The sequence below is a fragment of the Chenopodium quinoa genome, unplaced genomic scaffold, assembly GCF_001683475.1.
Source record: "Chenopodium quinoa cultivar QQ74 unplaced genomic scaffold, ASM168347v1, whole genome shotgun sequence".
NCBI classification, from domain to species: domain Eukaryota; kingdom Viridiplantae; phylum Streptophyta; class Magnoliopsida; order Caryophyllales; family Amaranthaceae; genus Chenopodium; species Chenopodium quinoa.
Window position 1 is genome coordinate 1,633,386 of NW_018742726.1, and position 27,478 is coordinate 1,660,863.

Genomic DNA, 27,478 nt, shown 5'->3' on the forward strand with positions numbered 1-27,478 from the left:
GACCTAGGCGTATCACAAGTGGCGGATGAGGCCAGTTTGGACAAAGCATCCGCCTGATTGTTCTCTGATCGGGGCACTTGACTCGGATGGAATTCGTCAAATTTCCCCGCCTCATCTTTGACCGCCTGCAGGTATTTGATCATTGCCGGATGGGTGGCTTCCTAGTCACCATTAAATTGGCTAACAATCAATTGAGAGTCCGAGCAAGCGTCAACTTTTCTTGCCCCTGCCGCCTTACACATGCGTATACCGGCTAGCAGGGCCTCGTACTCAGCTTCATTGTTTGAAGCTTGAAATTTGAACCGTAGTGCATATTCATATGTATCCCCTTCCGGAGATTTGAAAATCACGCCTGCACCACAACCGTTTAATGTAGAGCTTTCGTCTACGAATAACTTCCAAACCTGATCGGTATTTTCCGGCTGAGCCGGCCTAGTCATTTCGACAATGAAGTCGGCAAACGCCTGACCTTTCACTGCCCGCCTAGGTTCAAAAGTTATCTCCAGACTTTAGATTTTAACAGCCCACTTGATCATTCTGCCGGATGACTCTATGGTAGTCATTGGACGTTTGAGTGGTTGATCAGTGTAGACAGTCACCGGATGGGCCAAGAAGTATGGTTTCATCCGCTGGACTGCCTTGTAGAGAGCCAGCCCAAACTTTTCAATCATCGGGTATCGGAGCTCAGCGTTTCTGAGTATATGGCTGATGAAATACACCGGGAGCTGCTTGCCGTCTCTCTCAGCAAGGAGAACAGCACTGAGGGAGTGATCTGAGACGGCTAGGTACATGTAGAGAACCTCCTTGGGCAGGGGGCTCACTAGCCTTGACAACGAGTGCAAGTGTTGTTTTAACCTTTGAAATGCCGCCTCAGCCTCTTCTCCCCATTCAAATCTGGACCTCATCCTGATTGCTTGGAAGAAGTAAAGGCACTTGTCGCCTGACCGGCTAAGGAATCTTCCTAATGCCGCTAGGCAACTGGTTAGCTTCTGGGCCTCCTTGACGGTTCGGGGTGATTGCATGTCAATCACCGCCTGTACCTTTTCCGGATTGGCCTCTATGCCTCTTTGATCAATCAGAAATCCGAGAAACTTCCCAGACTCAAAACCAAAGACACACTTCTTGGGATTAAGCATGACCTTGTGCCGCCTGAGTGTGGTGAAGGTTTCTCGGAGGTCGGCTAGGTGATCCATCTGGAGCTTGGATTTGACTATCATGTCATCAATATATACCTCTACGTTCCTTCCGATTTGATTAGTGAAAACCGTGTTGATCATTCGTTGGAAGGTAGCAGGCACATTCTTCAACCCAAACGACATCACCGTGTAGCAGTACAACCCCTGATCAGTGATGAAGGGCGTCTTCTCCTGATCCCTTTTCCATAAGGGGATTTGATGGAAGCCTGAGTAAGTGTCCATAAAGCTCATCAGGGCGTGGCCGACTGTAGAGTCAACCAGACTGTCAATCTTAGGAAGCGGGTAGCTATCCTTCGGACATGCCCTGTTCAGATCTGTGTAATCTACACACATCCGCCAGGTACCATTCGGCTTTTTGACGAGAACAACATTCGTTACCCAATCCGGGTAGTAACACTGCCGAATGAACCCAGCATCCAGGAGTTTCTTGACCTCGGTGGCAGCCGCCTGAGACCTCTCTTCGCCATGATCCCTCTTCTTTTGCCTAACCGGCTTCATGTTAGGATCCACGGCTAGCTTGTGGACGGCTAGATCCGGGCTGACGCCTGGCATCTCCTCCACTTCAAAGGCAAAGAGGCCTTTGAACTCTCTCAGAAGTTGGAGCAAGTCTGCTCCCAACTTTTCAAAAGCAACCGTCCCAACCTTGACTGTTCGGTCAGGACGGCTGTCGTCTAGGACGACATCAATGCTCTCACCAGCCGGCTGGGGTCGGGAGTCATCTGGCCTTTCCCTGGCTAGTGATTGCTATTTCATTTTTCTGGCGGGGGCTAGATGGTCCGCCTTTCTCTTTGTACCACCTACCTTAGGAGCAGGCCCGACTTCGATGTCCACGAGGTCAGTAGGTTCCTCGCTGGGGCCGGCTGCATGGGCAGTCGACTTGACGTCTGAGAGATAACACTCTCTTGCCGCCTTTTGGTCCCCGTTTAGGGAGCCTACTGACCCATCATCCCTCTCGAATTTTATCAGCATGAGAGAAGGGATGATAATAGTTTTGGACTCGTTGAGGGTCGGACGGCCCAATATGAGGTTATAGGCAGTCAATTCCTCGACCACCAAAAACTTGACGACCATGTGTCGTCCTTTCCCTTTGCCTCCCAGCCGGATGGGAAGGTCAATCCTACCCACCGGATGTAGTACCCCACTCCAAAGCCAACTAGAGGGTGGGGAGCCTTGTGCATACTGTTGGGCTTGTACTTGAGCTTCGTCAAGCAGCGATAGCTTATCAGGTCAGACGAGCTCCCGGTATCGATTAAGATCCGGCCAACTCGTTGATTGGCGACTTTACATTCGATGACGATAGGGTCATCATGGGGCCTCCTGACCGTACCCCTGTCCTTCTCAGATATGAAGACCTTAGGGAAGGTGTCTTTCGACGCCTGGCCTTCATCCTCTGCGCTGGACAACATTCTGATGTTGTCCATGGCACCCTGGATGGAGGGACCCCCGCTAGCGAAGCCGCCTGCAATGGTGTAAATTTGCTTCTCATCAGTGTCAGAGCTTACAAACGACTTCTTAGACGGTTGTCCACTGTTTTTAGGATTACCCTTGGACTTCGTCAGATAGGATTTCAAAGCCCCCTCATCAGCCACACGGTCCAATAGCCGCCTGAGGCTGTAGCAACCATTGGTGTCATGGCCAATGTCCTCATGGAATTGACAATACTTGCTCTTGTCCCGATTTTTGAAAGTGCTCTTCAAAGGAGCTGGTTTCTCAATAGTCAACCGGTTTTTTATCTCCATGAGGATGGAAGAGCAGTCCTTGTTGAACTCGTACTTGGGGACGTATGGTTCCAACTTCTTTTGCTTTTTCTGGGACGACTGACCTGGGCGGTCAGCTGCCCAGACTTCTTTTCTTTTCTCCGGCTGTTGGGGCCGACTCTCTTTTTTGTCAGACCGCCTAGGCTCTGACGAGTGCTTGATGGCACAGACCCTTGAAGGGTAGCAACCCTCTTGCGGACCAGGTCAAACTTGAATGTTGACCCATCCTTCAGACCCTTGAAGCAGTCTGTGTACGCAACTTCGGCAGACAGTCCTTGTATCTGAATTCTCATCAGATTAAACCGCCTGACATAAGACCGAAGTCCTTCCTTGTCTTCTTGCTGGATAGCCCCCAGTTCGATACTAGTCTTCTTGGCCGGGATATTCATGGAGAAGTTGGACGCAAACAGATATGCAAGCGTCTTGAAATTATTGACGCACCCAGCCGGCAGATTGCCGAACCACCGTTGGGCTATGCCCTTCAGCGTTGCTGGGAAGCATCGACACCAAGCGGCATAATCTAACCCCTGTAGGTACATGAGGTTGGTGTATGCCATCAGGTGATCTTCCGGGTTGGTGGTACCGTCGTAGGTACCTACCAACACGTTCTTAACCTTGGCCGGCTGTGCTCCCTCGGTTATTTCTAGGGAGAAAGCCGAAGGCTGTTCCCCTGGGTTTAGCAACCGGAGCTGCCAGTCTATGGGCTGGACTATGTTTGCCGCCAGTCCTCTAAAGGGGGACAGCTGCATATAGGGTGATCTGGGTCCATATGGTTGTTAGGGCACATATGGAGCCTGATGGATCACATGAGGAGCAGTACTTACGGACGTGCCCTGTGTCTGACTCCCTGGATTGGTTTTCGAATGCTTCATCGAAGTATTGCGGAAACTGTCTGGGTAGGTCAACGTAGAATCCGATTGAGACATACTCTGACTCCTCTTCTCCTGGATTAACAACCGGGCGTCAGAGAAAGTCTTCTTTGACCCATCCGGCTGTATATGCCGGATGGCCTTTCGCTGCCCTGATTCAGGGAAGCGAATTTTTGAAAGGTCGATAAGGGGCCCATCCGCCTCCTTAGGCTTCGGGTGCGGAGTAAGCACCCGGTATTTAATTGTCTTCTTCCTGGAAGCCTTCTTGGCCGACTGACCTTTGCTGGAGCCAGCTGACTTCTTGATAATGTCTTTAATTTCCCCTTTGAAACTAGTCATGAGATTCATGAGTTCGTCTCTAGTGACGGGGGCAGCCCCCTCCGCCGCCTGGGGTTGTCCAGAGTGCTTGCCGTCTAGGTTGTTGGGGCAAGCTTTGTCTTGGCCCCGTTCCTTCTTTTCTTTGGAACGTGTGCGCCTAGAACGGAATGACCCGTCTGGGGCCATGTAGGTTTCGACATTGTAGTCGTCACCGCTTCCACTTTCATGGTCCGTATGGACCTCAGGGTCAGCCGTGGGCCGGCTGCCCTCTGCAGTTGGTACATTGTCAGATGTCATCTTAGTGGTACTCTCCCCACAGACGGCGCCAAATATTTTGGGATTTTTTGATGTGTCCTGCGAGAGAGTTACAACACCGGGAATGCACGCCTGACTTCTGTACCTGCAAAACCACGAAACTCCGGTTGGGTGGAGTTCCACCTTCGAAGATCAAGTTAGTATGATTCCGGATGAGATTACGTGCGGAAAGTAAACGGGTTTTTCTCTCAGATTCCGGGAGATTCCGCAATTAATATTGCTCGGGTTTGGTGTCGGTATTTATGAATCCCAATAAATGAGGATGATTCCTCTATTTATAGCAGATGAAGATCTGCTCCCCCATTGGGGGTACAATGCCACGTGGCATCCATTGGTTGGATGCCCATGGTGCTATAGGGAGGTGACATGTTTCGGGCCCTCATTGGGCCACGTGTCTAGGGTAATTTTTACCCTAAACAATCATCATAATCAAAATCATAAAAACATGATTAATAGCAAAATCCTAGGCATGATACTAAACAGATTAATAACAAACCCTAGCTTGTCACAACAATAAAGATCAAAGCTTTAACCCAAACATGATACTAGAAAGCATGACATTATGAATATTATTTAACACCCTAAACATGATACTAGGAATCAAAATAAACATCCTAACATGATACTAAGAATTAAGATAACATCCTAAGCATGATTTTTATATCAAATGAATAAATAAGTAATCGAATTACTTACTTTGATGCCTCGTATCTCTTTCTATCAAAGCAATACACATGTTAGTAACTTCAAGAAAGATTAAATCAAACAAACCAAATAAATCAAATAAGAATTGAGATATAGATTTGGGACCAAACCCTTAGAACTATCAACCTTTCACGTCGAGGTCGAAGGCAACTTCGAGATTGGCTTGGAGTATTCGAAGCTCGTGAAGGAAGTATGGTGTATGATATCAAGAAGGTGTTGGGATGTGTTTAGGCTAAGACTAGGAAATCAAGAAAGAAGAGAGAGAGAAAAGCTTAAGCTTAGAGAGGGGAAAGAGATGATGATTGTTGGTGAATGAAAATGGGGTGATACGACCTCTATTTATAAGGAAAAACGAGGGTCGAAGTTCAGAAAAAGAGTTAGAATCCGACTCGGAGTAAGGCTTTATTGTGGCGCGACAGGCTTATCGCGGCCCGACAGGCTTATCGCGACGCGATGGTTCTAAGCTCAGCGATGATTTTTGGAAGATAGAATCCGTACGGAATCTGACTTCCAATCAAATTGGGTTAATCGAATTTCCATACGTATTCTAATTTTATCAGAATTAAAATCATTGAAAAACAAGTGTTTTATCCGATGTAAAATTGTTAAGTCTTTATCTTTTCAAAAACTGGATAAATTAGAACATTCTAGAAGCTAATAATAAATTCTAATGGATCTTCTAGAAGATAATAATAAATTCTAATGGATTTAGAAATGAGGTTATGGTTAATGGACCTCCACATGATCATTGGGTCGCAGGTAATGCTCGGTTTGGGCTCGGTTTAGTATTTTGGCCATAACTTCTTCGTTAAAACTCAGATTTGGCCTTATAATATATCGTTGGAAAGCTCCTTTCAAGCCCCATCCAAATAAATAATAATTGGACCAGGATTATGAACCAAAATATACTGGTTTGGATGTTTTTATAAAAAGGACACGAAATGAATTTTTAAAGACACGAAATGAATGATTTTGGGTTTAAGGGCACGAAATAAATGATTTTGGATTATAACTCTTTAGAAAAGGTTAGGAATGGTCAAGGCTAAAGGAAAATTCACAAGACACTTCAACTCTTCACCTAACTCGATAATCAAAGACGTAAAAGGTACTCATCACTAGGTTTGGTTTTTGGGGGAGACATAATCGGGTGTCTACAGGTACATAAATGTACATCTTTTGTAGTGATATATCAAGTGAATTTATAGGTTTCGTCAGATCAATAATAATTGTATATTAATACATATAAAGTATAATAAACTGAATACTATTATTAAGCGTATAATAAGATTTTAAAACGGGACATGTAATTTACTTATTTATAATTAATAATGACATACTATACATTACAATATAACATTAATTAATATCCCAAATCAACAATACTTTAAAAATTGCCAAACTAAAAACTAGACCTTAGTACATAAAACAGATACATAAAAAAGAAATTATTAGAAATCAAGCAAAATTAAAATTAAACTATAATCAACCACACACTAATACATCAAGTTGAGGGGAGCAACATTTTCAACAAATTGCTCCTTAGTTCTTGATCTTCCGAAGATAAGTTTGGCTTTGAATCGAGATGTTTAAATAATTCCATATAAATTTTTCATTGCTTCCTTGCTTCTTTCTCCCTTTCTAGTTGCAACCTTGTAAGTTCCATTTAATTTTCAGATTGTCTTATAAGGTTCATGTTCTGGGCAATGTCCAACCATTGCTGCCATGCTCCAAGTGGCATGTTTTCCATCTTGCTCTTTGCTTTGTTTTTGCTAGATTCGTTGCTAGAAGGGAAGCCCGAATACCCAATATCACCACTGGTTGATGTTTCTAGATTTGATGAAGATGAGTAGTTGCCAGCTTTATTGATACGTGATCTCTTTGAGTCACTTCCTTGAGTGGATGTCTTTTTCTTGCATTTTTGAACAATATCTTCACTTGGCTTCCACGCATCATGTTGTATCAGGATGTCCAAAACGTGCTTGTCTTGCAAAATTTTAGACATCAATGATGTCTTTGTTTTGTCAGCAACTCATAACATCTTCATCATTTTGACCACTTTCCCTTCTCGATTCAGCATGAGTATGTGAACCACAAAATTTAGAACATGAAGCATCGATCCTTCTCCAACGGTTTCTAAGTTGCTCCGTGCCCCTCATTTTCAACAAATCTTCTCGTGTAACCCTGTCAGTACCTTCTTCGAAGCACCTTTGTTTGTTTAGTCTAACATTATTATACAATTCCTCAAGTTTCCTCTAAAAAAATCTCCCTTTTGGTTAGTGTTAGTTTTTTTTTTTTTTTTTTTTTTTCCGAATTTTTCACCATATATCCCTAAGTAATATTTTATTCACCATATACCCACAAAATTTTTCAAATTCACCAAATACCCACCAGTTACCGCATATTAGCATTAAATGCCCTTTTGACTAACTAATGTTAACTGCTCGTTAGTGTATGTTTATAATTCACCATATACCCAAAATTTAAGAAGTTAATTCACCATATACCCTATAAAAAAAATTATTTTTTCTTAAAAAAAAAAACTAGCCGTTGGCATGTTAAACGACTATAACGACTAGTTTACCATCTATTTAACAACAGCTTGCATACTCCATACTCCTTACTCCATTACATCATGTCTTCACAAACCTCTTCCTCCTCTTATGAATCAACATACATTAGAGTTTCAAACAAATCATGTTCATGCGGACGGAAATAAGCAATAAGGAGTTCTAACATAACCCAAAAAATCCACATAGGTTGTACTACAAGTGTGATTCTTGTGATAACTTTAAATTAAATGGTGTAGAGGTGTTGCTAAGCATAATCTAGACAATTATGAATATTAAAGCAAGGAAGACAATCAAAATGCAGGGGATGTTAAACTGAAGCATGAATTGAAGGTTCTCAAGAGGAAAATGAAGCAGCAACAAAGATTAGTGAATGTAGCAATAAAAATAGGGGTTATAATGTATGCAATAATAGTTTTTGTAACATTCAAGTGATTTATGAAAATAAAATAGTAGTTGCCAGATGAACTAGTGCTTTTAAATTCATGCAAATCTGTTATTGTCCAAAAAAATTAGCAAATTCTTTACAAAAATCGTGGCATTCGTGGAATAACCTAGTGTCAAAAATATTAGGTACTAAGATAATGATTTTGCAATTTCATTAAAAAAACCATGGCATTCGTAGAATAACATACAAATTTGGACCCTACACTTACACTAAGCAGCTTGGTTCTTTTTAGTTTTTCTTTGCTTTGGATTAGGTTGCTGAGATGTGCTTGTACCATCATTTGCTGCCCTTTTTTGCCTCCCCTTTCATGTTCCTTGTTCAGCAGCAGTACTTCCAGCTTGGCTTTTGTATTTGCAAGTTAAAGCATTATGATCCAACTCCTTGCAAATACCACACTTGTTGTTCTTATGCCTTTTGCCTTTTCTTGCTTTATTTGGGGCCCTTCTTCTCTACTTTTCTAGTCTACCTGCACTTCTCTTCACTGTTGGTGGCTTGATTTGAGGAACATTAAACTCTAGCCAATGTGATTGGGTCAACCATAGGATGGACATGATTGGCATAAGTGGCTTTATAAGCACCCCCTTGAAGAGAGCTGAAACAAAGTTGCTAGGTTCCATTCTCTTGTGGTACATGACCCTAAGACCATGCTTACAAGGAATACTAGACCCTTGTCATTTTCCACAACCACAAGTCATGGTTGTAAGTCTGATAGGAAATTTAACATGTCCATCTCTAACCTCAAACTCACCACCCCCATACGAAGTGACATGGAAAAATCTATAGTCACTACTCCTAGTTTGCAAAATCTGTTGTGCATGCTCTGTCAATATATTTGGATCCATGTCAATGGCCTTGTCAAATCTTGCTCCCACCCTTTTCATGATCCAATTTTTCACAGCTAATGAGTTAAACCAACAACAGTAGTGATGTAATCAGTAACCATGCATAGAGAAAATGAAAATGAGCAGGGAATTGTGACCGTACCTATTAATAATGCCAGGACAAGCATATCTCTATGGGGTTTTGTGTAGGAATTAAATGAATCAACAAGATTTGTTGTGTTGTGATCACAACAAACATTGCTGTCAAAGCCTTTCCTTAACCACTGCTCCTCCACATTCCTTAGATATTGCTTAAAAGCTACATCATACTCTTTAATTTTGGACATAGCTTTCTTAAAAACATACTCATTGTATGCATTTGCAGCAATCCAAAATAAATTATGAAACATTGCATTACTCCACCTTGCATTTTTGCAATTAGAATAGAGATGTTGGCAGCAAACCCTTCTTGTTGCTTCGAGGAAAACTTCATATAGTGCAGATTTAACACCCTTGAATAAAAATAAAAAAAAAATCAACAAAACTTAGAATACAGTGTAAAATAATTTTAGTGTAAAAATCAAAAATTTTCTTCCGTATTACTTCGTGACTTCGTCACTCACACGGTTTTTGCTAAAAGTTTGCCTCTGCCTTTTAATCAGACTTCAGGTACTCCGTATCCTTTAGCACATTATATAAATAGTAATAATTTTTTTGTCAATTATCAGAAATTAATTTTAGTTGTTGTTCAAAGAAAAGATCCAAAATCTTTCAAGGAAACTATGAAATATGATGGGTGGCGCAAGTCCATGAAAGAAGAAATTCGAGCTTTGGAAGACAATGACACATGGACCTTAGAGCATCTTCCGCCAGGAAAAAGAGCCCTCGGTAGTCAATGGGTCTACAAGACAAAGTTTTTGTCTAATTGAGACGTTGAGCGTCTCAAATCTCGCTTAGTAGTGTTTGGAAATCATCAGAAAGCAGGCGTTGATTATGATGAAACATTCGCTCTTGTTGCAAAAATGACAACGGTGCAGACTTTTCTTGCTATTGCGGCTTCGAAAAATTAGGAGCTTCATCAAATGGATGTTCATAATGCATTTTTACATGGTGATCTTGATGAGGAGGTCTACATGAAGTTGCCTCCTGGGTTTGAAAGTTCCGACCCTTCATTGGTTTGCAGGTTGCATAAATCACTGTATGGTTTGAAACAAGCCCCCAGATGTTGGTTTGCAAAGCTCGTATTGGCTTTAAAATAATATTGTTTTCTGTAATCTTATTCTAATTACTCCCTATTTACATAAACTAAAGGCAATGTTCAAATAAATGTCTTAGTTTATGTTGATGATCTAATTGTTTCTGGGAATGATTCCGCTGAGCTTACTATTTTTAAAGCCTATCTCAGTGATTGTTTCAAGATGAAGGATCTCGGCCCCTTGAAATATTTTTTAAGCATCGAAGTTGCTCGTAGCACTGCAGGTTTATTTCTTTATCAACGGAAATATACGTTAGGCATCATTTCTGAAGCAGGGTTGTTAGGCGCAAAGCCAAGTGGGTTTCCGATAGAGAAAAACCATAAACTTGGCCTTGCCAATGGTGATCTTCTTTCGGATCCAAAGTCGTATCACAGACTTTAGGGACATTTAATCTATTTAGCGGTAACTCGTCCTGATTTGGCCTATTCAGTTCATATTTTGTCTCAGTTTATGCACGAGCCCCGAAGTGAGCATTGGAATGCGACTTTGCGAGTGGTTCGGTATTTGAAAGGTACTCCAAGTTAGGGAATTTTGTTGAGTGCAGACTGTGACTTGACTCTGCAGTGTTGATGTGACTCCGATTGGGCAGCTTGTCCTCTCACTCGTCGATCTTTGTCCGGTTGGCTCGTATTTTTGGGTAAGTCTCCTATCTCGTGGAAAATGAAGAAGCAACATACAATGTCAAAGTCTTCGGCAGAGGCCGAATACAGGTCCATGGTTGCGATCACTTGTGAACTAAAGTGGCTTAAAGCTTTGTTGTTAAGTTTGTGTGTGCAACATCCAAAGGCAATCAAGTTGTTTTGTGATAGTGAGTCCGCATTACACATTGCAAGGAATCATGTTTTTCATGAACAAACAAAGCACATTAAGGTTGATTGTCACTTTGTTCGTGAAACGATTAATGAAGGCTTAATTTCTCCTTCCCATGTTTCGACTTCGTCTCAGCTTGCAGATATTTTTACAATAGCTCTCGAAAAATTGCAGTTTGATTATTTGCTTTCCAAGTTGGGCATTTTTTCACCCCATGCTCCAACTTGAAGGGGTGGGGTGGGGGGGTTTGAGATATATCATATCATATATTTTTGGGGATTATATTATAGAATATTTGGTTAGGAGATATTAACTTATAGAATATTTGGTTAGGAGATTTTATCTTGTATTTTAGTCAATTCCTATATTCCTAGTATATTGTTAATTCTAGGGTAAGGAATATTGTAACTTATATATTCTCCATCAAGTTAATGAGAAAGGTAAGTCGTGATCATAACAATTCTTCAAATACATTGTAAATATGTTGCTTAACCTCATTATGTCAGAAATGAAGGTCCAATCATCTTTATGGCATCCTTTGGTGGCAAATAAACACCTTAGATTTATGAAAAAATAGGTCCAGCTCTCTATGCTCTCTTTGTCTACTATAGCATAAGCAATGACAAAAAATTTATTATTTCCATCAAAACCAACATCATTTAACATGATCCCTTTGTAGTAGCCACTCAAGTGTGCACCATCTATCCCAATTATTGGCCTACAACCACCTAAAAACCCCTTCATAGTAGCATCTAAAGAGAAAAGACATGCTTTGAATTGATGCTCTTGGGTGCCACTATCTCCAGAACATGTAATCAGTGCATAAGACCTTGGATTAGTGGACTTAATCATCTCAGCAAATCTTGGCAGCAATGCATATGACTCAGCAAAGCCACCATGAATTCGTTCTCTTGCCACAACTTTAACCTTATAAAAAAGTCTCTGCTTCACATTTAGTCTAAACCTTTCCATACATAGCTTCTGCAATGATTCAACTAGGATATCAGGATTTGCTTCCAGATCTTACAGAAGATGTCCGCACAACCAGGCAGAGGACACCATTGGATTTTCTTCTAACCTTCCATAAGTGGTATGCTTGTAGCCCAACTCACATTATCACTTAACACTGCATCATGTATTCTCCAATTACAAGCTTCACATTCAGGATAAACCTTTCCATACATAGCTTTCACAATGATTCAACTGGGATATCAGGATTTGCTTCCAGATCTTGCAAAAGATGTCCGCACAACCAGGTAGAGGACACCATTGGATTTTCTTCTAACCTTCCATAAGTTGTATGTTTATAGCCCAACTCACATTATCACTTAACACTGCATCATGTATTCTCCAATTACAAGCTTCAACAACACAACTTATTCTGTATCTGCAGTTGTCAGCCCTATCAACAATCATTGTAAAGCCCTCTTGTATGCAATAATCTCTAAAACCCTCTAAAAACTAAGTCTTGTTCTAAAAAATCAACCAATTCTCTAGGACAATAGACCCAAATGGTAAATTGCTCTAAATTTTACCATTGCTGTACAATTTATCCAACTTATGACTCCCATCCAAATAGTCTTCAAACCCTTTTTCTTTCAACTCATCAAAATCAACAAGCACATTATCATCTTCAACTACAATGAACTTGTTGAGGTAAATATTTCTCTTTACCAACAAGTTAAATACTCTATCTTGTTCTGGAGTATTAGGGGTTGGCCCTCGAGTTACCGGTTTCAAAGATTGATAACCTTGCTAACATAAAACAAACAAATAAGGAATCTTTCCCAAAAGAAGTAAAACAAGTTAGGTTGCTCAAAGAAACGAGTAGATAAACAAATGACAAAAGATACAAATGCACTCCATTAGTGAAGGGATAGAGTCAGGTGTACAATTGTACAAGTAGAAGGAGAGGTTATCTCCATGGTCATACAATTGGAAATAAATGACGAATGATCTTCAATACATGCTAGATGATAATCTTTACAATCGCTTAGCCACTAAGCTAAGGAAAACTACAAAAGCTAAGAAGAAAGCTTAAAAGAAATGAAATGCTTGTTGTTGAGTTATTTGTTGATGTCTTGTTTCAGTCCTTGCACTTCTATTTATAGGCAAAATGGAGCAATTATGGCTGACTCCCATAACCGTTGTACGATTATGCTTCTTGGCGCCAACTCTATTTTGAAAATTAAAATCATCCATTAGCCTTCTAATCCGATCAATATAAAATTGGGCCTTAGTATGATATCAGCCCAATAGCTGTTATGTTTTAATCAAACTACCCCAAAGACCCTTCACTAGCTCTAGGACTTTCCCACTTAGTCAGAGACAAGAAAGTCAACTAAAAGTCAAAAATCTGATTTTTGGGTGTAACAAATGCCCCCTAATTTGGGTGGTTGATGGCATTTGAAACCATCCAAATTATGACTCTTTAAACATAAATACAAAACATTGTGTATGTCTAAATCTGCAAATAACAAACACAGAATATAAACATTACTTAATATTTATAAAAGTAGAATAATTACAAAATTAGAGCATTTTAAAACTTATAAGTTTTGAATTGTGTATGCTCTTTAAAACAGGACTTAAGGCTAAATATATACAGTGATATACTTATTGAGATGCCTTCTAGTATCCTAGATCATCCTAGAGCGTCGCTACACGATTCTGCAATTCGAGATCGTCGAGATAACCCTTAAATTCATCATCGCTAGGCTCTGTAAAGAGCCAGTTGATCCTGTGGTGCTAAAAGATTGATTCATACCATAATTGACAGGCACACTTATACACCAAGGTGTGCATTTCCCCTTCTGTACCCCTGGTAACTTCCACTTTGTAGTACATCTTGGGGTAAGGGATAGTCCTTGCTTCCAATTTCCTATCAAAAGTGGGAGGAAAGATCGCTCTAGCCCATCCCTTGCAAACCAAGGCGGCGTTCACCCTGTCTTCTTTCTCCTCTAGGTGAGCAAGTATGAAATTGCTCAAAAGATCAGCATTTGCACCCACATGAAAAGCGCTAGGTCCATCTTCATCCTCCAAAATGGTTGGTCTATCCCCCATCGCTTCCTGATCCTCTTGTTAAGGCGATTTTTCTTTCTAATCTTGTAATTTCTCTTCCATTTGGAGTCCCTATTCATAGCCAAATGATGATTCAGACACTCATTTAGGTATTCAATAGATCTGTGGAGTGTATTGTCAACATAAAACATGCCAACTCTGTAAACTTCCCCATTAGGCCCAATGTGCAACATTTGAATGGGATGCAAAAGATCTTCCATGGTAAATTCAAAATTCGATTTTAGGAGAGTGGTTGAAAAGCTCTGACAGATTGAATTTTTAGTAAGAGAAACAAAACTGACTTAGTGAAGAAGAAAGATTTTGAGTGAAGTGATCAACTACTCATATTTATAATCATTTTTGTGTCACTCCCTTGACGGTTAAAATCCTCTGTTACTTCAAGTCATCATGGGGAAACCACGTAACTCTTTAACTTCTTGAAAGTAGTTTATCCAAAAATCACATCAAGGGGAGTGAATTTGGAACTAAACCGTCACGAATTTTGCATAGTAAATCCCACTTTCAAGTTAATAATTTTACTAATCATTTAATTTTTTTATTGGAAATTAGAAGTGTCTATTCACTTAAATGTCAATAAATACGGTTGTCTGTCACTTGGTAAAATTTTAGAAAATTAAAAATATATATGCGTGGGTATAATCTCAATAATCCAATTGTATCGCTTGATCAAAAGAACAAAATATTTATAATTTATATATTATATAATTTGAACAAGCCCAAGATCATACATAAACAGAAGATAAAACCTTCAAAGAGCCAAGACATGATAAAAAAAAACATGCTCAAATACTTAGTTTCAAAAGAACTAAGAACATGCTACAAATCATGTTTGAGTACTTAACTCCTTGGCCAAAAGTTAGTTCAATTGGACAACTAGAGATTAAACCAAGCAAACCCTAGCCTTTGATCAATCTGAAGTGTGATTGGGGCTTCTAGGACACTTATGTGATGGTTCATGCATATCGAAGGACAAATCGGAGTTGTCTCCTTGTTCAATTATCATCATCCTTCCCAAGCTTCTTGGTGGAGACTTCTTAGCCCTTCTTTGTCGTTTCTTCCTTGAAGGAACACCTTCAGCCTTTCTACGCTTGTGGCTTTTCTTCCTCCTCATTGGCTCATTTCCTAATGCTAGATCAGGGTTAAAGCCAAAATGTGCATTACCAAACACAGCTTGGCGATGAAACTTAGCATCTTCCGCCTTTTTGGCATCCTTATCCATAGCATCCCACTTTTCCAAAGCTAACACCTTTACTCTTGGCTATCCTCATTCGAGGAAAACTTCTCTTTCTCAAGGAATTCCATTGATAGTTCATCTATATCTAGATCAACTTTTACTGTCTTTCCCTTGGGATAAGACTCGGCTGTGTTAGAGGTTGGACTCTCCATAAATCAGGTGAAAGAAGGATTTTTTGGAAGATTTTGAAGTAAATTTTCAGACAAAAGATATTTGTGAAGAGAGAAGATACACCTTGCGTGCTTTAAGTAAAAGTAATTTAATGATCTCAACCTATATTTATAAGTTGACATAAATGCTCTGACCACTTTTAAATCATATAATTTTTGAAAATTACCTATCAATTACCCTATAAAAACTATCAACAGTGTTATCTGATAAGCTTTGTTGAAGGGTAATTTAGTAATTCCTTACTTTCATCGCTGGATTCCAATTAATAAATTCAGCCCTAAAATGCTACGTTTAAGGTTATGTAATTCAATTTTAATTAGAAATCGATTTCTTTGAAAACAAACTCTGCCAAACCATTTAAATCGTTTGTGTCTAAACGAAATCAAACGGTACAATTTAACTAACTCTCCAACGCTTGGAAAAAACCATAAAAACCTTCGAGGTGTCCTTCACCTAATCTCATCACTAATTCACTCTCTGATCTTCAAACTTCTAAACTTCTATTCTTCGAACTTTGTGAAGTACAAAATGACTTCTCTTCCTTTGCAAGAAGTGCTCAAATCATTTCTGGTAAAAGATTATTCAATTGAGGCTCATGAATTGTGCGAATTAATAAGCAAATACCCTCAGAACTTCAGATCCGACTTCCTATGGCATATCTCATCTTTGACCACCGAAGAAGGTATTTTGAAAGGCACTGCCTCTATAAGGCCAGCGTTTCATTTTGACCTTTCATGTTCAGATGCTCTACAAGATTTTCGAAAGGAAATTCAGCCCAAATTAACCAAGTGTATTCTTAGTAAAGGTGCGCCTCGCCCTGCTGCGTTCAATGAATTGCATCTAAACGACAATTGGGTTTTAAGCCATAATCCAATTAAAGGTAGGGTAAACGACCTAATAGCCAGGGGTTGGTTTATGAGACTTTCCAAGTTCCACTCCTCATGGGAGAAGAAGAGAATTTTTGGCTTCCTCAGACTAGCGACATATGACAAAATTTCATTCAACGGATCGCTGACATGTGCCCTTATATTGCTCTGGGACCCCGTGTTAAATTGTTTCATCCTACGCCAAGGTTGCATAACTATCATCCTTGCTGATATGGCTTTCCTTACTGGTAAATCACCTTATGATGATAAAGTTCGGCAAATCAGAGTGTTCAGCCTAATTGAAGGCACTGGACCCTTATACAACAGAAGTCATAACCTTCTGAAGCAAATGCTGGCGACGTCCAAAAGCTGCAAAATTGGCTTTAATACCTATATTTCATACTTTGCATTGTCATCATATTCTGCCGAAATATCGCAGGAGGAAGAGATACTTTTAATGTTATTCGCTCTTACTCGTTTGATGATGTGCAAGTCAGGTGGCATCTCTGCACTGTTATTGCCACATGCAGTGAACAATTCCTATATCAAGTCTTTTGTAGAACTAGGTCCAATCTTACTAGGACAATTATACAGATGTCTGTTTAGATGTAGGGAATCTCTTAACGGAGGTCAGAGCTTAGAGAATATAGGTGGACCTCTATGGTTGGTCACCTGTTGGGGTCATTTCTACACTACTTTGTGTATGGAGAAGACTGAGGAAGAGGTAAAGAATGAGATGGAAACTGAAAAAGCTTTGTATGTGTCAAAACTTGATTGTAAGGAGAAAACTTTAAAAGTGGACTGTTGTTCATATGCAGAAATATGCTTCAACTATTTTGACCACCAAAAAGTTCCTAAACCTAATCTCGTTATGCATTGTCTGTTGGAGTTAGACCCTTTTCCTGTTAGTTGGTACATTATGAGGCGGAAGGACAATTTGGATCCTAACAGTATATGGGTTTTTGATGCAACTCCAAAGTGGCTAAAAATTAAACAGTAGGCATGAGGGAAACTTTTGAGAATGAATCCTCATTCTGGTTTTCTGTGTTAGCTTCCAGAGATTTGCCTGCAGGAGAGCCAGAACACTTTGGTTTTGAAGCCTACAATCCTCAAATGGTAGCCAGACAATTTGGTTATGCCAATCTCTCGTTATCCCCTTGATCACCACATGTAACGTTCCTTGGGATCTTTGTCCAAAATTTCATGAAGAAGATGTTTGGAAGAGTGACTCCCTTACATATCCTAAAGTCGTCTTGCATCCTAGGAAGTCAAGTGATGTGGTTTCTTTGAGTTACCTTGAATAGTGATATCATGGACCACTTCAAGTTTATGCTGTTGAAGATGCCAAGGCACACTTTGCCGTGATTGTTGGCGATTATCACTATAAAAAATTTGTTTTTTGGCAACAAGTATTTGCAACAACAAAAATTTTGTTGCAGAAAATTTTATTAACAATCTATTCATGGTCGTTACCAGAGATTGTTACCATAAATAAATATTAACTTTCCCTCCAGAATTTTCACGACGAGGGCTTACCTCAAAAGAAGAGCCATTTTTTATAACAAGCTATTTGTTGTTGTAAAAAATATTTTATATAACATTATTTTGTTGTTACAATAAACTAAAAAACATTGGCCACGAATTTTGTCGTTGTCAAAAACCATATTTATTAATTTAAAAAAACAATTAAATAACTTTTCTCAAGGATTTCAATTTTTAGATCTAGTATATTCCCAATATTTTCTCTTACCTCAAAATTCCCTCTTTCTCTCTCCAACCTCCCGCCATGGTTTTTCACAGATAAGTCATGTACTTCACTTTTATTTCATCTCCTTACCTTATTTCTTCTTTAATTTAGGCGTATATATAGTTTATAAGTATAATTGGAAGTTTAATTGAAGTTAGTGTTCACAAATTTCAGAAATTCGTGCAAGTAGCTGTGCTGAGAGCAAGGTGGAGATGTCAAATTAGTATTTCCGTCACCAAATCGTAAACAATCGGCAGCTTTCTTGTTTGCATGTACGAATTCTTTCACAAATTCTTTAATTTTTTAGCTTTTATAGATTAGATTCGGTGCATTTTATCCCCTGACCCCCACTTCTTTGTTCTTTTAATCTTTTCTTTAGTAATTCATAATTTGATTTTACTAGTAAATTTGGTATGCTGCAGTGTTGATTAAATTTGGTTCATAAAGCACTAACTTTGTCGGTGCACTAAATTTTTGGTGAAGTTAAGTTGATTATACAAATGTCAAAGCTTAGTATTTTTATTTTTTTTTATTATTTTTTTTTCGAGTTTTAAATAATTTTTTTTTATTCAAGTGAAACTTTTATACGAGAGCAAATAGAGTATTATTAATATTGGATTTTGAATGACAGCCTTTTTTGTTGAATAAGAAGAATTGTACTATTAGTACGGAACTCAATCTGGTCCGGGTTAGTGGGCTAGACACTTTAAGAGTGGGAAGAACGATGTATGAAATCCCCGCTAAAAATCCCTTACTAGATTGAAGCTTGGAATGAAGGAGACCAATACTTTGTTGTTGATAGTAGACTAGAAGTATGTATATAGTATTAAAAGAAATATATAAACAAATTGGAGCTCCCTGACAAGCGCACTTTAAGGCGCGCTTTAGAGCATATTTTAGGATGATTTTGGATGTATTTGGGGCCGTTTTGGCCGATTATTACCTTGTTATGCTTACGTTCCCCATATTACGTGCTTCACGGGTTTTCGGTTTGTTTTTGATGTGTTTTCAGGTAATGTCAACCGAGTTTAATCGGATCCCGAGCCCTTGATGCGTAACCAAGCTAGCCTTGACTGAAGTCCGAGGAGTTAAGGAAGTTCAAGTGCCGTGCATTGATTACATAGCACAAGCAGCACGGCCGTGTTACCATAGGCACACCCGTGCTTGCCTATAAGCAAGCAACCCCAGGCAAGGCAGCACGGCCGTGCAAGCCAATAGCACGGCCGTGTCAGTATCCACGCACCAGCACGGCCGTGCAGGCCATTAGCACGGCCGTGCCAGATGTTGCCCTTGCCCGTGTCAGCTTCAGTACGAGCCCCGTGCTAGAGCATATTCAGCACGGCCGTGTCATGTTTAGCGCGGCCGTGCCAGGAAGCTGCACGGCCATGCCATATATAGCACAGCCGTGCCAAATTGAAGAAGAAATCCGGTTTACTTACTGACAAGCTAGCACGGCCGTGCCAAATACAGCACGGCCGTGCTGATCCAGGGTTAACTGCGCGCTTGGCTTCTCCGAATTAGAAGACGTATATAAGGCCCGACTTTAAGAGGATTCCAGAGACAGTTTGAGAAATAGTTTTTGAGAGCCTTTGTAGAGAGTTATTTTGAGAACGTTCTTAGTATTAGAGATTCATTAGTTTTCTTAGAGATTATTCTAGCGATTTTAGTTTTCTTGGATTGATTTGAAGCAAGATTTGCGAATATTCTTTGTATTATTCATTGACGACGGATATCAGAGTTCTGAACTTTTCCATTGATTCGCATTAATACAATTGGTATTATTCATTCTTGTTTATTAATCAAGCTTTATTATTCCTTAATCAGAATTCATGTTTATATCTATTATGCTTTTGGAATTCATTATTGCTTTGATTATGAATATGTGTGAGTAGTCTCCTAGCTAGGGTTTCGGGATGAAACCCGGCCTAGGTAACCTATGTAATTGAGGATTGATTTTGATAAACGGATTGTGATTAAATTGATTATATGCGATTGCATGTTAATTCATTATAATAGGAGTAGCTAACCTAGAATCTTGAATTTGATTGCATGATATCCTTGATTTGAACAAGAGATTGTGAATTGAGTATTTCATTGTTGAATGTGGTTTGATTATGTATCGAGTAATGTTAAGTGCATGAGAAATCCAAGCTTAATATTGCCCGTTGTCTTCCTATCTCATGATATTGATCAGATATATAGTCTTTGCATATCCCGTTTGTCTCTGTGATTCCTTGTTGCGTAGTTACCAATGGTTTGGTGAATTCCTGTCTTCCCTAGTGTCTTAGTTTATCTGGTTTATCCCATCTTATGAGTAGTATTTTAGAACACCATTTTCCATTTATTTCGAACTAGCTAGGTTTAAGATTGATTTGCAATTACTCTCGTTCCTCGTGGACCGAACCTTTATTTGCCATTGTACTTGGTTATAGGGTGTTCGTATACGTATTGTTTGATTGAGAGTTAGATTGTAGCGACCGATTTTAACCCTCGTCACTCCCTCGTAGTAAAAAGAAAACGATAAAGATAAAAGTTAAATTGGTGCAAATTTGAAATGTAATAGACTAGATTTATACAACATTAGCAAAAATGTTCTACTTAGATTCAAATCCAAGTTATTAGAGTCAAAGTGATTAGTGTTAACAGCTAAAAAATGGAACCTTTATTCTAAAATGGGGAAAAAAAATGGTTACAATTTTGCAATAATATCTGGTAAATTTTGTTACGTATAATTTCTTGAATATTTGCATTCATAATTTCATATTTCACATAGTGACTTTAAATGTGCATTATATCAAAAATGTTAAAAGATACACCAGTTGACTAGCATTATAAATTTTCAACAGGTATAAGGATTCCACACTTTCTTCTTGTGTGCCAGGTTTCAGATAATTGATACTCCATATCTTTCTTCCTTTGATACTTACTGGTTTTGTTCACTCAGGTATACTCTCTCTGTCTCTCTCTCTATATCTATCTATCTATCTATCTATCTATCTATCTATCTATCTATCTATCTATCTATCTATCTATCTATCTATCTATCTATCTATCTATCTATCTATCTATCTACTTAATTTGATTAATAAAATTACAGTCATGACATTATTAGAGTGTAAAGAAATTGTCTATGTAATGTATGTAAATATAAATTATGCCTTGTCAGGAATTATGTTGCAACAAGTATATTACTTACCAAAACCTTTTTTTTGCTATGCTTTCTTGTGTGGGCTACTACATTGTAGCAAAAATTTATTCTATCTATTCTAACGTTGTACTTATTATATCATTTTTAAGTCTACATATTACAAGGTTTAGCTAGAATTAGTTTGATGTTAACTTGAACATTAGGATATGGATAGGAAATGGATGAAACTAAAAGATCGAACTTCTACTCGATAGTTTTCTGGATTTCGCATTCACAAATTCTAATACATCTGAAGGCAACAACAGTGGGACAATAATTAAGTGCCCTTGTTGCAAATGCGCCAATGTGTACTTTAAAACTAGAAGTGAAGTTCGATTTGATTTGTTGAAACATGTCTTTCTACAAAGCTACTCTGTATGGACTAAACATGGTGAAAAACGGGGTGACTTTTCTTTTGAAAGTGAGGCTACTTGTGATAATGATGAAGATATGTTTGATATGTTACAAGTAGGATGTGGGGTGGCTGGAATGGGTTTACTTCAAAGTGACCAGGGGAATGATGATGGTTATAATAATGAGGAAACCCAACAACCTTCAAAAGAAGCAGCTCAGTTCTATCGCCTATTAGAAGAGTATATGGAACCATTGGTTGTAGATGGGTCAAAAGTCTCTAAATTAGTTTACATTATGAAATTATTACATCTTAAGTGTTTGAACCACTGGACTGAAACTTCTTTCTCTCAATTGTTGAAATCTCAAAATGAGATTCTAGGTTGCAGCTTGCCTAACTCATATGATGCTTGTCGCAAAATTATTAGGGATTTGGGTCTTGATTATATTAAAATTGATGCATGTCCAAATGATTGTATTATATAATGGCGTGAGTATGTTGATCTTCAAGAGTGTCCAACATGTCGCACTTCTAGGTGGAAGACGAAGGAGAAAAATATACCAAATAAAGTTTTAAGATATTTCCCTTTAAAACCTAGATTGTAGAGGTTGTTTATGTCATCCAAGACTGCAAAGGAAATGCGATGGCATGCAGATTCCCCTGCTTGGAAATCATTTGATGCAGAATTTCCATCATTCGCTGAAGATCCCAGAAGTGTGAGACTTGGCTTGGCTGCAGATGGCTTCCAACCATTTAACAATATAGGAGGATCATGTCATAGCATTTGGCCAGTTGTTTTAACTCCTTATAATTTGCCCCCATGGATGTGCATGAAGCCTCCTTATCTTTTCTTACCTCTTCTTATTGATGGTCCTAATTCTCCAAGAATGGATTTGGATGTTTACTTGCAGCCCTTAATAGAGGAGTTGAAAGAATTGTGGGAAGTTGGTGCAGAAACATATGATGCATACTCTAAACAAAACTTCACCATGCGTGCAAGTGTCTTATGGACTATAAGTGATTTCCCCGCATATGCAGATTTTTCGGGTTGGAGTACGAAAGGATCATTTGCCTGTCCTTCTTGTCATGGAGACCCTCCATCAATACCTATAAAAAATAGGACATTTTATGGGAGAAATAGACGTTGGTTGCCAATGAATCATAGGTGGAGAAAACTATGAAAAGCCTTTGATAAAACTGTGGAAAAGGGGACAACTCCCCTTCCATTGTCTGGTGATGAGGTGTTGATTCAGTGTAGCCAATTTACACAAGTTTTTTATGGGAAAACAAGCAGAAAAAGAAAATGGGATGAAACAAATAGCTTATATGGATGGAGAAAGAAGAGCATATTTTTTCAGTTGCCTTATTGGAGTAAATTGAGATTACGTCATAACTAAGATGTAATATATGCAGAGAAAAACGTGTTTGAGAACATCATAGGGACATTGATGAATATGAAGGGTAAAACTAAGGACACTATAAAATCTCGGCTTGATTTTGTTAAAATGGATATAGGGTAAGATCTACATCCTATTGCCGATGAAGATAAAGTGCGCAAACCTGTAGCTTGTTACACATTGAGAGGTGATGATAAATCATCTTTTTGTGAGGTTTTTCAAAATTTGAAAACCCCTGATGAATATTGCTCAAATATCTCTCGATGTGTAAAAGATAATGGTTGAAAGATGTCATGCATGAAAAGCCATGATCATCATGTATTCATGGAACAACTTCTCCCTATTGCTATTCGTGGATTTCTCCCAAAAAATGTTTGTGAGCCTTTGATTGAATTAAGCTCATTTTTCAAAAAAATTTTCTCTAAGAATCTAACCATGAAGGTTCTTGATGAACTTGAAAAATCAATTCCATTCACATTATGCAAGTTGGAAATGATATTTCCACCATCATCCTTCACTATCATGCTACATTTAGTAATTCAAAGGCTATTGCATAGTCTTCATCGACTGCAATCAAATTTTTTCTAAGGCACAACTTCGTCAACTAGTACAAGATAAGGACAAAGAACCTGAAGAAGGTCAAGCTCGTCCTCAAACACAAGATGAAATGTTACTTCATGTACTCGACCAAAAATCTGGCTACACTCGAGGCAAAGGTAATGGGTATGGAGGGTCTGCCAAAGCAAAGTTACAGCAAGAAAAACAACAAAATTTGTGTAAACAGCAAGATCAAATTACTAAACTACAGAGTCAGCTAGAGGCAAGCAAGAAAGAGATGGAAGAATATAAAATGCAACAAGCACGCACCATAGCAGATATGGAGAAGCGTATAATGTAGATGATAAGTGGTAACACTAGGTAAGCCTTAGATCCATTTTCTTTATTTTTTGAGTGTGATAATAAATTTTATTGGAGTGTTTATACAGCTTAATTATATAAAACATGATCAAGCACTCCAAATAAAATGCCTCTTTATGCTCTGCATTTCTTTTCTGTTGCATGCTTTCTTATTTCTACTTTTGTGTGACTCCTTGATATGAATGGTCATCCTGATTAGGTGTGGTCTTCACACACACAAACAAATAGGGAAAAAAAAGGCAGAAACAAACTAAAAAGAGTTAAATGAGTCATTGTCTAAATTTCGAATATTTTTTATTTTTGGATGCAATCTGATATTCGAAAATGCACAATCCCTGCTGTGATGAATTATATATGATGTTAATATGAAAATCATTGATTATATTATTTTTTGAACTTCCAAGGGGTCCTCATTATTATTGGCTCATTGGTTGTATTAGTTTTCTTTTGTGTCAGGAGCTGTCCTTTGATTGATCAAATGTAAGAAATTTCTGTGTACCTTGCCTGTATAAATTTCGATTTAACTTTGTCTTCTAACATTCCATCTCTTTTATTTTTTTTTTCTCTTCAGATCGGAGTTTGATGGTGATGATGTCAATTATTTTGAATGAGAAGTATGAAGAGAAAAATCATGCTTGAATAAAATTGGATTTTGTGTATAGCTAATGCACTCGTCGTTCCTACATGTGTCAAACTAATCTTTGACAACTTTTGCCATCTTTGGAGTTTTTGGATCATATGATGGTTGACATAGTAACTTCTTTTTGTGCATAGCTAACGTACATGGCATCCATAGTTTGACAACTTTTGACATCTTAAGATTTTTGGAATTATGGCAGATGACAGTTCAAGTAAGTTAGTTTGGATGCATTATATGTAAGATCTAAGGAAAAAATATTATCTATGTAATACACTTGTTATGCAATTGTTATGGGTATCAAGTTCCTTGATATAATTAAATATATAAAACATGTTCCATTGTTGTATTAATACCTTAGTTTATGTAAATTTACAAAATATTGAAAAGTAGTATCGACATTTATTGAAATAACTATTAAAAATTGAATTTTTTTAAAAGTAAGTATTCGCAACAATTAAGGTTGTTGCTAAAGATCAAATTCGACAACGACTTAGTTGTTGCAAAACATATATTCTTGAAATCCATAACTCAAATATTCGCAACAAAAATTGTTCTTGCAAAAATAGAAAATCATTGGCAACGAAAAAGTATGTTGCAAAACCTATTAGTCATGCTCCAGACCTATGGTGTAGATATAGCAACAATAGACGTTCTGCAACAAAAAATTCATTGTCAAATACGTATTATTTGCAACGGAACTATGTCTGTTTTAGGGTTTTTTGAATGTCCTGCGGGAGAGTTACAACACCAAGACTGACCTCTGGACGCCTGTACCTGCAAAACAACAGAGACTCCTGTGGGTGGGAGTTCCGCCTCCGACGATCAAGTTAGAACGTGTTCGAAAGTAAAGATACGAAAAGTAAAGGGATCAGACTCCTCTCGGAGGGGGAGTGATCATCTGACTGTGAGACAGTCTCAATATCCGAGCCTTAGCCCTCAAGGAGTGCAATTAATGCTGGGTTTTATGTGCAGCAATCAATGTACACATGTGTTTGGGAATTTCTGAATGATGTTCCTCAGAGGGAACATCTCCCTTTTATAGGGTCTTTGAAATGTGTGCCCAGTCTAGGTTTTCAGAAACCTAGGACTGAATGGGCTTGCCTAGGTATTTGGGCCCTTAAAGACCACTTTCCTAGTTGGCAATCTGCCTGCCACGTGTCGTGGCATGATTGGTCCACCTTGGACCTCTCACAAGGTGACACGTGGCGGGCTCTTGTTGGTCCACGTGGCGGGAGAAATCCCCTAATCATTTGCCCCTCACAGGTGTGACGTGGCATGCCACGTGGCGCCTATGACAGGTGTTAGGCTTTGATTGGCTAACGGTTTTTTACCGTTTTTTTTACTGACCCTTGAAAATTCTCCCCCTATAAATAGGGGGTGTACAAATCATTTGGACATTCTAGAACTTTTTCAGACAAAATTTTTTACTCAAAAGCTCTGACATTTCGGACGACTGCCGCTTGCTTTTGGACAGCCTGCTCAAACAACCGCCCGTTTCTCAAGAACTTCCAGTCTTCTTTTCTTAAAGGTAATCGCTTGCTTTCTTTTGCATTTTCTCTTTGTTTCTCTTTTTCTTTTTGAAAATGGTTTCCGAAAAGCCTACGACACGGCCTAGGTTAGCGAAAAGCCTACGGCACGGCCTAGGTTAATGATCATCCGGTCACCGAGGATGGTTGAATCTAGAACTAGGAGTGTCGACTGCCCCTTGCTGAATCACCCTTTGCGAGCTGCCCCAAATCCGACTGTCTATGTGTCTGTGCAGGACACCATGGCTAGAATAAAGAGAACTACAAGGGTGACAAATTCAGACGGCTCTTCCTTCTATGCGCCTGTCAGTGAATTGCCTGACGTGCCGCCTGGTGCCCCAAGCACTCCCAGTGATTCCATTTTAGAAGAATAAGAGGAGGTTCAAAATGATATACCGGGCTTTGTTAATCTAGCCCACCAGGCGGTCACCACATTCGAGAGCTCAGACAGCGACTCTGAGCCAAGTACTTCTAGCAGATTCACGGATGAATCTGAAGAGAGGCACTCTCGGCTAGAGACTACGCGAGAGTCCCTCTTAGTAGATTTGGAAGCAAACTGGGCGGAGCCATCTGTCACCAACCGAGAGCAATATGCTGCCTACTATCATCATGTTCCCGTAGGCAGGCGGAAAATGATGGTGGAAAAAATTGGGAGCTTCAGAGCTGACCTTGTCATGGGGCATGGTTATGTCCTTTGCACGTCGGATGCTGAGGACACTGTAGTCTGGCCCGAGCAGTCTAGCTACGGGGACGCATGTTTTGGCTGCTATGAGGCGGCTATTAAGGTTGGCCTGAGATTTCCTCTACATCCGGCTGTAGAGAATATTTTGGACGGATACCAGCTAGGAGTCTGGCAACTAGCCCCAAACTCTTGGTTCAACATCTTGGGCTACGTTGGTGGCTATAAAATGCATGAGGTAGAGCCAAGCTTTGAAGCATTCGCTCATATGCACTACCTCAGCCGGACCCCGAAGACAAGCGGGACCGGCTGGTATCAGCTGTCTAGCCACAAGGGCTATATGATGACTGTGGGGAAGGAGAACAAGTGGAAAGATTGGAGGAATACTTTCTACATTGTCTCTAGCCCTGACACAGTCAGGAACAAAAAATTCAACACGTGGAACAGGAACCCACCTTTCCTAATAGGCGGTTCTGAGCTGCCGCCTGTTCCTCGTAAAGCAAAAGAGGAGATCATTGACAGAGGGCTCTTCAAACTAGACATCCATTCGAACCCCGAGACTGGGGCGAGGGAGTTCATTCCTCAAAATTATATTCCCATGTATAACTGGTTATACGA

At 39.2% G+C, this 27,478-nt stretch overlaps 1 protein-coding gene across 1 annotated transcript; it reads right to left on the minus strand.

The window, feature by feature from the left end:
* Positions 1-8,846: 8,846 nt before the first annotated feature.
* LOC110723345 lies at positions 8,847-12,478 on the minus strand. Its single transcript, XM_021902697.1, has 5 exons — positions 12,349-12,478; positions 12,141-12,248; positions 11,669-12,057; positions 9,160-9,508; positions 8,847-9,073 (listed from the first exon to the last, which is right to left on the minus strand). The coding sequence occupies exons 1-5, from the start codon at positions 12,476-12,478 to the stop codon at positions 8,847-8,849; spliced, it is 1,203 nt and encodes a 400-aa protein (XP_021758389.1).
* Positions 12,479-27,478: the final 15,000 nt, after the last annotated feature.

What these genes read in the sequence shown, in the direction of transcription:
- LOC110723345 (XM_021902697.1), bottom strand. Translation starts at nt 12,478, where the DNA reads ATGATTGTTGATAGGGCTGACAACTGCAGATACAGAATAAGTTGTGTT. An exon ending in AAACATACAACTTATGGAAG is followed by an intron (nt 12,249 to 12,348) that starts GTTAGAAGAAAA and finishes TCATTGTGAAAG; the next exon opens with CTATGTATGGAAAGGTTTAT. An exon ending in TTGTCATTGCTTATGCTATA is followed by an intron (nt 9,509 to 11,668) that starts GTAGACAAAGAG and finishes TTTTTATTCAAG; the next exon opens with GGTGTTAAATCTGCACTATA.